The following is an 11,461-nucleotide window of genomic DNA, read 5'->3' on the forward strand; positions in this document are numbered from 1 at the left end:
ACGTCAAAAACACATCCTACGCTTCAAGTTCCACTCGTTACCCTTCTTTGAATGCAGACGCTCGACATTTTGCTCTCCACCTCGCGTTTCGCGCGTCTGGCTTGCGATCAAGGACTGTAGGGAGACGCGTCAGACGCGTCGGCTCCAGCCGGAGCTTTCCGTTGGACGCTCTTGACGCGTCAAAAGGTTCGAATCGCGCCTTTACGGCCCTCGACGTGCCTCCACGTAGATGGGCCTGACGCTCAAAACGCGTTTGGTGTGAACGCACCATACGTGAGAAAAATCTAATTTTGACCTGCAAATCATCACTGAGTTCAGTTTAGAAGTTTTAATATAACAAGTTGAGGTCAAACCTTTTAGTTCCTAGTTTACATTGAAAACCTCGGAGACAGGGAAGAATAGAAGCTGTTCCCACAGCTTACATTTATTCCAAACAACTGGCTTTTCTGTACCCGTACATTGGCAACTTTCCAGTAGCCATGTTACGTAATTGCAGGTTTTTCATTATTACACAAAAATCGCTCGAGTTCCACTCGAACGTAAACGATTTTCTTTTTTTTGTTTTTAAATTGTTCTAGGGCGCAACATCGTCCGTTCCTAATATTTCTCTCTACATGGCAGTCAGGAGAATGATCACTTTGTTCCACCCCAGGCCGTTTCATAAGATGTTTTGCCCGTTTGGGGGTTTGAAGGTTATTGGAGGTTCATGCAGTCGCAACAGGATATGCTCATCTTTCATCATCTCCATTCCGTCTCATTACCGTTCGTTCTGGGCCTTGTGTCCTTACGCCCCCCCCCTGCCCCCAACCCACCCACTTCTTCTCGTCGCTGTTAATAAGCTCAGACTGCCTGGGTTTATTTCCAAACCTTCCCAACTCTGTGACTCACCCACTCTCTCTCTCTCTCTTTCTCTCTCTCTCTCACTCTCTCACACACACTGAGAAGACAAAAGGGTCGTATCTCACAATTCTCATCGCAACAATCTATCATCTGAAACTGAGAGTGGGGGGGCGAATAAAAAAGAAAAGAATCGAATGTATTTTGGTTGTAAAGCTGCGTGAAGAGGTTTGACATTAATTGCTCGGTGAGCTCAGGCGATGTTATGATCTCATTTGTTGGAATTTTTCAAAATCGTTGGCAGATGGCGTGAAATGGTGACATATCCTCGGCAACTTACTCATGGATTTTTCTGAGGCAATCCGTTGTAACGTATAACTGAGACATTAACAATAAACAGATGAAACTGAAATGTTTTTGTCCAAAGCGCTTACTGTTGTTTGTCGGCCTCTAGATGCTGAGTTTAACCCTGACGAGCTCTCCACTCCTGTCGGCACCTTTGGTAAAGACGTGCAAAAACCCTCAGAGAATCCAACCTGTGATTAACTTTATTTATTCAGCGGAGAACAAAAACAACTTTTGGCCCTGTAACTACTCTAAAAGTAAGCCTTTTTTTTAACATATGCTTTACTTTTTAAGTTGTTTCTCAAAACATCTAATTATTAATCCCAGATTTTCTGTTTAGCTGGGTTAGGTTTATGTTTTGACGCAGGGCTTGTTTCTCTTAAACAGTCTTCAGATTTGTGGAAACAAAGAAGTTTTTTTTACCTTGGAAAGTGAGCGGGATGGAAAAGAAATGTTCAACTCTTATTGTTACAGAACTCTAACAACCATTAGACAATGACTGCTAAGCGAGCCAGTTGTTCAAAAAGTGACGCCTGAAAAAGACACATTTTTTTAGCCTTAGCTTTATAAACATATGGGCTTTGATTAACTCTACTGGGACTCTAACTGGAAGCTCAGTTTCCTGGACTTCCAGGAAACTGAAAATTAGTCATCACGTGGTCCTTCAGCAAGACGGTGAACGCTGCAACACACACTGTACCACTACTAAAAATTATAAAGAAAATTAGCTACAAATGTATATCTACGTAATTTTAACACATTTTACAAAAATGTGTGAAGAAGTCAACAAATGAATTTTTGCATACTAATCAGAAAAGTTAGGAATATTTGGCTTTTGGGATAAAATCTATGGAAAATGTAAAAAGTTTAGGCTACAATGAGATCCTTTCATGGAAGGAGGGAGAAGCCTGCAGTGGTGGTTTCCTTGTCCAACAATGTATTGAAACAAAAGCCAACCAACACCAGTGGTGGGTACTCCACAACAAAAAATGTCAGTTTTGAGCATTAATTACATTTTGGTAACGGCCTTTCATGCTGTTCACAAGTCAGCTTGCTGTCTGCTGAGGCATGCCATCCCGCTTTCTCAACGACTTGAGCAACCCCCAGGGTCGTTGAGGTTCTGAGGTGCAGAGTCACAGACCTCTTCACACCAACTCGGCTGAGCCCAGAGGTTCTCGGGCCTGGAGAAGGTGCGGGCCACTCCACCGGAGGTTCTCCAGGCTCCAGCAGATGTTCCCTCGTGACGTGACCTCAATGAGATGGAGCGCTGTAGACCATGAAGACGAAATTAGGCCTGTGTTGATCATGCAGGGACACGATTCACCTGAAAGCTAAATAACCCTAACTCTTTCTAATTGGTATGTTCTCCAAAATTAACACGAAACACAAAGTTATCCGTCTTCCATGGCCAATACAAGCCAAGACCTGTAGTCTGGATTATCTTAATAGAGGAATCACCAAGGATTCCTCTCCATTTGCTCCAACATTTGAATGAAAGAAATTGGTTGAAGAAATAATGACCAGCAACATATACAGATATTACAGAAACAAACAAAAAAAAAGCTGAACAGAAAAATAAGTGTACCAAGGAAGCACAAACCGAGAATCCAATCTTCTTTTTTTCCTCTTTCGACGCGAATGTTTTGTTTTTTTCACTAGGCACCAAAGCTACTTCAAACGGTTTGGCGTCGCTTCGCTGTTCAGCTGTGGGGTTTGGATCGGCTTCTTGATCCGAGTCCCACGGTGAAACGTACCAACTAGAGGAATCTAATCTCTGTTGTTTGGACACAAAACTATAAGTTTTGCTTTCTGCTCGTCAACTCCCCGCCCCTCACCCAGTTGCCAGAGGATGTTTGAAGTCTTGGTAAAAATCTGCAAAGTGAGCCTGTGTTTACTTGGCACTCTCCATTATTAATCAAGCCAAACCCCAGTGCATCACACCAAGCTGGTGTTGATCACAGTCTATTAGTTGCCCTTGCCTGATTCACCAAAGACAAACACGGGCTTAGCTGCCGCTTTGAAGACTCAAACAATTAGAACGATCACGTTGTGCTGCGATGCTGCAGGGCTGGAGCTGCGTGCAGGAGTTGTAATGAGTTGTCTTTTTTCTCAATTCCAAACAATGACTAAATTAAAGATTCACACTGGTTCAAACAGCTTGTGTTTTAATACAAAATAAAAATCTCTCTGCTTTAGCCGCGAGACAAAAACCGCGTAATCTAAAAAAACTGTTTGTCAAACAGCATCTAACCCTGTTGCTGACCGTGCAGCTTTGTAAGTAATTTATTGAACAGAGATGTGCCTGGTCAATGATCTAAATATGGTGATTATTACTGGTAATTCAGCACAGATGCCGAACTTTATTCAACTGAAAGTTAGCAAAAGTTAGCAAATTAGCTATGCTATTAGCGCTTTGGCTGAACATGGCTATGCTTTGGTTTAAACATCATCTCTAGCCGTATGTTTAAAGTTGTCCCGCTGAAAAGTGAACCTCTGCTCCCAGTCATCTGAATTTTCTAGCATGTTTTCTCCTGGGATTGTCTTGTTTTCAGCTCCTTTTATTTTCCCATCGTCTCTTACCTGCTTCCTAGTCGTCGTTTAGGAAACGCCTACTCACAACGGCATGCAATCCCAATAAAATACACAACAAAAATGGCTGCTGCAAGTGTGACAAAATGTGTGAAAGTTCCCACTGTATGAAGACCTTAGTAAAGCGCTAACAGTTTTACTGATTTGGAAGAGAATCATGACGCACTAAGATTCAAGATTCCTTCTGTTTCTTTTAAACACTGGTCCGATCTAAGAAGAGTTGTTCCTGTGAATGCAGACACACACACACACACACTTTCCAACAGTGTATTTGCCAAGACGTACTATAAACCCAGGACAGGGGAGATGCATCGTCTTCCCGTGAAATCACTATTCTGAATCCAGTTTAAATGAGTCAAAGGGAGTATGTGTTACAGCACCTCCTTTATCTATGTTATGTTCTCTTTCTTATCAGATACCTGGTGCACATCCATACCTGCTCAGCACGCGCGTTTAGCTTTGTTCAGACTCTTATCTCTGCGTGTATCGGCCTGTGCCCCGGTGTAACGCCGGGTGGATTGAAACCAGGCCAACTGGTAATTTAGCAATGCAGTGAAATTGCTTGATGTGGGAGTCCTCTGTCACTTGGAGATGGATCAATAACGAAATTAGCTGGAGCCCTTTGAAGAACAACAGCTCTACAACTTCATTTTCTCCTGTCAATTCGCCACAACTCTGATTGATTGCGCAGGGTCAGAGCAGCAGGATGGAGCCTGTAGTTACGCTACGAGCGTTTGTTATCTCTGCCGCCGCCCGCTGTTCTTTTCTTGTGGGTCTCAATCTGTCCCGACTCAGAGGTGTTCGGAGACGCAGAGGACGTCACGATGAGAAAGCAGTCAGGCTGATTGCACGACTGTGAAATCCTTCTTTTGTTGCGCCGCCCAACAAACTTACCCGACACCTAGCAGCTTTTCTAATAAACATATTTCCACTTGAGCATCTCTCAACCAGTCGTTGTATTTGCATAAAGAAGCAACTTGCATATATCTTGCAATGCCCAAACAAAGCATTTGTCACATTACAGAAGGTGTGCAAAATAAAAATCAAATGTATCGTTCCTTCTGCAGCATTTTGTTGTTATGCGCGAGCGGACAGACGTGAAGCGATAATTTCACAGTGACGAGTTCAATGTGTAGCCCTCGGCATCCTGAAAGAGGGGTGACATTTGGGCTGTCCAAAAGGACTTCCTGAGTGAGCTATGCATCAGTGAGAGGCATTTATGCCTCATTGGGATGGCTTGTTGCTAATCGATTCAACAACCATGCAACATAAGTCTCCCTTGTTGTTGTTGGGGGTTTTTTGTTGTCTCAGATGGATTGTTATCAGGTTTTTATCTTGCACGTTCAGTAAATGGAGCACCAGGCGACTTTACAAACAAATAAAAGGAACAGGGAGTCTATATATTTAATAAGGTTACCTTACCACCTCTGTCAGAGCTGCTGAATAGAATTGATTTCTCTTTTTACACACACACGCGCACACACACGTTTGCATGGTTATCTTTGGGGGGACTTTCCATTGAATTCCATTAATTTCTACAGCCTAAACCTTATCCTTACCTTAATCCTAATCCTAACCAAAACTCAATTCACACCTTAGTCCTAAAATCTGACCCCTGACCCAAAAACAGTGTTTCCCCTTGTGGGGACCACAAGGAGCAGTGGGTCCCCACAATGTAGTATGTGTCAGGAAAATGGTTTCCACATTGTATTACACACACACGCACACACAGACACACACGTTTGTCTCGCTGTCTTTGAGGAGACTTTCCATTGACTTCCATTCATTTCTACAGCCAAACCCCAACCAAACCTCAATTCACACCTTGGAACTAAACTTTACCCCGAACCCTTGAATTACAATCAGTACTGGTTGTTCTTGAATTACTGGTTGCTATCAGAATACTAACTAGTAATAAGACAGCAAGATAACAGTACGTAACCACGGCAACTGGAGACAAGTTAAAGGCATGCCACAGTGTTAATAAACAAATAATCCTTCTTATTTGATTACATTCTACTTGGAAAAACGTGAAGATCAGGAAAATGTCATCACGTTCCACAAAAGACCTCCACTTGTTGATGAAAATGGTTATAATGGACCTCTATAGATTACATACAAGTATACACACACACACACACACACTTAAAGTATTAATATGAAAATTGTGTTTCTTCTTCATAAAAACAAACTTTAAATCAGCACCGAAATGAAACATGCACAAGTCATTGTCAAAAAGTAAAACATAGTTGCTTGCTAAATGAAACCTTTTTGTACCACTTTACATTGACAGAATGTTGACTAAGATGGTTGACTCAACTATTTTCAACTATAAATTGTACTTTCTTCCATTATATATACAGCTCTGGAAAAATTAAGATCCCACTGCACTGAACCCCACTGAAAACCTCCTGGTTATTCCACCAAATACTGATTTATGAGTTCAAACATTAGTTTTGTTGTTTCTAAATGAATATGAACTCGTTTTCTTTGCATCATTTGAGGTCTGAGAGGACTGCGTCCTTTTTGTTATTTTGCCAATGTCTCATTTTCTGCAAATATATACAAAATTTCCGCTTGTAATTTCAGATACATGGTGTCAGTAGTTCATAGAATAAAAGAACAAAGTTCATTTTACTCAAGCATATGCCTATAAAAAGGAAAATCAGAGAAACTGGTGATTTTAAGTGGTCTCTTAAGTTATTCCAGACCACACGCTAACATGTATGCTATTGAAATATTAAAACATAGTTGTGTGATCTGAGTTTTCTGACCGTTGGCGTTGCTTTCGCTTAGATTGTTTATGCTGCTGTGGACTGCACAAAAGGACTGAACCATGACCTCTGCAAGCAGGAGGGGGTGGAGGGCTACCCAACGTTCAACCACTACAACTACGGCAAGTTTGTGGAAAAGTACAACGGAGATCGCGGGGTAAGCTCCATCTTTGGTCTCACCAGTGTTTTAACACACTTGTCTGAATCACAGCAGACTTTACTGGACGGATGTCACAATTAGAACTACTCCACCAGTTCCTCCTGCGGCAAAGCAGACCCACAACAGGACGCTGCCACGCCTGTACTTCCCCCTAAATGTAACCGTGGCCATGAAGCTCAAACGGTTCCACTTTAGTTTCATCACCCTACAATTTTAACGATCTACATGCTTTTAAAACAGAACTCCTGTGTCTGTTTTTGGATGATGCTCCAGGGTTTCCCTGAGTGTAAATAAGCCTGGCGGGCCACCAGGCTTTACTTGTCCCCCCCCCACCAGGCTAAGCCTTTGTAGTTGGTGTTCAGGTATTAATATTCCAACCTTTTAATATCACATGACTACCAAATGATATTTTCAAATTTCCTGTCAACTAAAAATAATTTTTTTACTCAAAAATACGACGGGCCGCTGGACGAATGACTGGCCTGGCACACAGCCACCAGGCTTAGCAAGTTTTCTGTTGGAAACCTTGTGCTTATATGTATAATAGCATAATTCATTGAGAGAAATGTGGTATTAGCTGCAAAGCTAAACTCCCGAATCTCATTTAATTAATGTAAAAATATCAGCTTAGATGAATTATTTATGGCAAAAGCTGTTACAGCGGATTGCCTTGGCCATATGCAGAGCTGCAGTCGAACTTCAAGCGGACCATTAAATAAAGGGCAGCTGAAACAATGGCAGGTGGATCTCGATATTTCTGATTTGGCAAAGCAGAGGAAGCTGTAACCTGGCACGGCTGGGTACTTTCTCATCGTGCGGGCAGGCCAGCTTGAAGTAAAGCATAATGACACAAGATTGAATTACAAAGTTACAAAGACTCATTAATGCACTGAACTCTGGGAAGTCTTAACCCAAACTGAACTTTTCTAATCATTCTTTCACTTTGCAGGAAGCAGGCTTCATAGGATTCATGCGCAACCTCAGAGGCCGCGACCAGGAGAAGGTGGTCAAGAGGAAGGAGGAGCTCTGAGGGGGAGCGGGGGACCGCGCGGGGGCGGGGAGGGCAATGCACTGTGACCCTTGAGTTTGGCAAGGGCCCTTTCGGCACTGAAGTGGGAGACTCAATGACCTCAGCGAAAGGCTATTTTTTTATATCATGGTGATCTCATTTGTAATGATACCAACAGAGTACTGACCAACCACTTGAGACTTCTTTCTTATGGATATTTTGATGGGCACAAAATAGATATAAAAGAAAAAAAAGTGATTTTTTTTCTGTTTGTTTTTGTTTTGTTCTTTTTTTTCTCTCTCTTTTTTTTTGCCCAATCACTGTGACTTGAACATGTTAAAAGCTACACCCTATCTATGCAAAAGTGAGCCCTGCTTCTGCCCGTGGGAGTCTGTGCGATCTGACTGTGGTGGAGTTCAACGTGGACGATGCATCCTCCGTCGCTCCGCAAGAGGCTTTCATCTGATTCTTTTCAACCTGGCACCGTCTTCACAGATGATCCATGCTGATTTTTTTTCTTTTTTTTCACGTTATTTAGTGCGTCAATTTCTCTCTTTTCTGTCTTTCTTGTTTTTAAGATCATTTAGAATAAATAAGTCACGTGTTTCCATTTAGTTTTCCATTCCTGCCTAAATCCGGTTCAGGTTGGTGGCGTCATCAGGTTGACATTTTCCCAGGCCTTTAGCAAGGACCAATAGAGAGGCATGTAAGGTAGCTGAGATCCAAATCATAGTTTTTCTAAGGTTTGTTGTAAAAAAAAAAGAAAAGTTTTTAGCTGTACAATCAGTAATGATCCAAACTAGGCAACATGGGGAATGAAGAGTCAAGGTTCTGTCTCCGTCTCCAAAATGGTGGCCTTTTAAAAATTGAAGAATGTGAATTATCTGAAACCGCAAAACGACGAAGATGAGTGGAAGAGAGTCGGAGGCCTGGTGCGACTGCAACTTGAACCAGTCCGAGTAACATAATCATCTGTTTATCACTCACAGCTGTGCTGATATTTTCTCTCTGGCTTTTCGGTTTACTGCTCGCTCATAACGAGGTTTCATGAATATGCTAACAAGGTGGAGGGCTCCTTTACATTAGCATAGAAGCTACCAAAGGTTTTTGGGTTTAATTATGAAAGTTACCTTTTTCTGACGTTCCTTTACAGAAGTACTCCCTCCCTTTGAACGTCACATCAACATTCAACACACTTTCTTGGGCATTTTATTATTATTTTTTTGTATGATGGACCAACAAAAAGTAATAAGTTGTGAAGTGGAAGGAAAATGATGCATGGTTTTCAAAATTTAAAAAAAATACAAATCTGAGATTGAATTCTTTACTCTTTTTTTTTTGGCAAAGTAACTCTGGCTCAGTCAGACTGGATGTATGTGTGAACAGCAATAAGTTTTACCACAGCTTTTCAGTTGGATTTAGCTCTGGACTTTGACTGAGCCATTGTAAGAAACAAATATGCTAACTATTCTTGCTAGAAGGTGAACATCTGCCCCAGTCTGACCAGCTTTCCTGTCCCTTTAGAATAAGCTTATCCCCACAGCATGATGCTGCCGCCGCCGTGTTTCACCGTGGGCGCCACCTCTGCTTCTGAAAAGGACACAGCTTCCGCCAGCGTGTCAGGTGTGACTTTTAGAGGCAATCGGGTCGCACCGGTTTTTATTTAGGGGCATCATATTATCAGATTATACACGCACACCAAGTCTTCCAGGTGTTATTTCAAAACCAAAACCGCGTATCACTTTTGCTACACTTCTCAATTGTTAGTCTGCTGCATAAAATCAAATGAGTAGTTTTTACGTTTGTGGCTGTAGCACGAGTAAATGTGGAAAAGAAACAAAATACTTTTTGCAAGGCGATGTATCGTAGGCAGTGATTCTATTTAGATCTTACCTTGAAGTGGATCGAAATGCAGAGCTGGATCCCTTCGGACCTCCTACTTGAGCAGCCAGCTCCGTGGGTCTGCAGCCTGCTGCGTGTGTCCACGCTGCTGCTTGCACTGACTCTTTGAAACGTCGCCGCTGCGTTCGTTCCAGTCCACGTCCGCCTGTCCTCGTCTTGAACACATCCAGACGCTCATCCCGCTGCATCAAATTTGATTCATCATTAACACCTTTTTACTCCCAAAATCATTCGTTTTTTAAATTTTGTTTGTTTCCTAACATTCGAACTCCTGTCTGTTGCTCCGTTTGTGTTTATTAATCGAAACCTTTTCCGTCGATACAAACACGGTTCTCAGGGATAGCGTAGCAGTTAAAAAGGGAACGAATTTGCTTCTTTCCAGCTGAATCATTCTGAGCCCTTAGGCCACCGTACTAAATATTGTTTACATTTGTATCTCAAAAACACACGTTTCATTTGTTTTCCCCTCTCTTTTTCCCCCCTTCGTAAATCGATTGAGGCGTGTTGTTAGTAGAGGTTGCTGAACCCTTTATTGTAAAAAAAAACCAACAACAACAAAAAACAATATTTTTGAATAACTTGTTCCAGTGGAAATGGCTGAAATGTTCTGCCTGGAACCAAACATGGTTTTATACCCAGTTGTAATTTCATTGTCTGCGTGATCGTCCATGAGTGTTTCATGCAGTGGGGTGGAAGAGGACGTGCCTCTGTAATTAAGGTGGCGTCCTCATCTCATTAAGCAGCAACTGCCTTTCATTCATCTTTCCACCAGTTGATGTTCAGCAGCCGCCCCACTGATGGTGTGTACGTTTGTTGAATAATCGAGAGGTTTCTTCCCAAAGGTATTCATGTTCTGTGGGTATTTTTCACAATTTATGCCAAGAAGTCATCGTTGCCTTTTGTTGATTTTTTGGTTTGGTTTGTTTTTCCTCTGTGCCCAGCCATATGTACAGTTTTGACCCTTGCAGTAAGAAAGTAAAATAAAGCCAAACATTTCCAACATTTTGTTTGATGTTTCTATGAAATAAATGGTTCTTTTTTTTGTAAATCATTTCCTTGATGTTGGCATTTTTAGTTTTTTTTTTTTTTTTCTTTTCTAAATGTTGAAGTAATTACTTGTGAATTTGGTATTGACGTTTTATTTAAAATAATTTGACGAATGTTGAAGTAATTGCTTGTGAATTTGGTATTGACGTTTATTGCAGCAGGAAAAATAACAAAGTGGAGCCGGACTGTCAGAATAACCTTGTTGGGTTGCTGAGCTAGTGGACCGTCCTGGTTGATGCAGGTTTGTCCTTGCTTTTATTTTCCTTTTCTTCTTTTTTATCCTTAGAATCTTTAAAAATTGAAGCAAATCGACCAGATGGAAAATCTCCACATTCGTGTTGCTGATGTATCTGATAATTAGGCCCCCCAAAAAAATCTCATCAGAGCAGATGGTGTCGGTTTATAGAATGAAAGTGAAATGGTGGGAGTTCATAGTTTGAATGCATTTTGTAAACAAGGAAATCAAATTATGATCTTTTAATTTAATTTCTTTGGTTTTTGACAAATACACAGCTACATTAAATAATGCATTTGCATTATTCTGTAAATAATGACACTTTTAATGCAAAGATGCATTCAAATTTGCATTGAAAGTCAATTAAAATTGTCAACTTTACATTAAAAGTGTCATTACTTGCCAAATGACACTTCATGACAGTCATAAATGTCGAAGATTCCTTCATCTTCATGGCAGTGAAGTCTCTTATGCACACCCCGTCAAATAAAGTGTCACCACATATGGTAGATGTAAAGAATTCCTTAAGCTATGATCACATCTAATTGAAAATTTGCATTTAT

At 41.3% G+C, this 11,461-nt stretch overlaps 1 protein-coding gene and 1 long non-coding RNA gene across 2 annotated transcripts in view; one reads left to right on the forward strand and one right to left on the reverse strand.

Moving 5' to 3' along the window:
• Window positions 1–1,256, reverse strand: part of LOC107835720 (uncharacterized) — a 24,131-nt gene extending 22,875 nt beyond the window's left edge. The window contains exon 1 of the long non-coding RNA XR_001661531.1: window positions 1,245–1,256. This is a non-coding gene — a long non-coding RNA (uncharacterized LOC107835720). The remainder of the gene's footprint in view (window positions 1–1,244) is intronic.
• Window positions 1–8,476, forward strand: part of LOC103134826 (protein disulfide-isomerase A5-like) — an 18,837-nt gene extending 10,361 nt beyond the window's left edge. The window contains exons 5-6 of the mRNA XM_007547280.2: window positions 6,568–6,702; window positions 7,655–8,476. Of these exons, the coding sequence (XP_007547342.1) occupies window positions 6,568–6,702; window positions 7,655–7,735 (216 nt within the window). The 3' untranslated portion in view covers window positions 7,736–8,476. The remainder of the gene's footprint in view (window positions 1–6,567; window positions 6,703–7,654) is intronic.
• Window positions 8,477–11,461: the final 2,985 nt, after the last annotated feature.

Source organism: Poecilia formosa, unplaced genomic scaffold (genome assembly GCF_000485575.1).
Source record: "Poecilia formosa unplaced genomic scaffold, Poecilia_formosa-5.1.2 Scaffold19, whole genome shotgun sequence".
In the NCBI taxonomy this organism is placed as follows: domain Eukaryota; kingdom Metazoa; phylum Chordata; class Actinopteri; order Cyprinodontiformes; family Poeciliidae; genus Poecilia; species Poecilia formosa.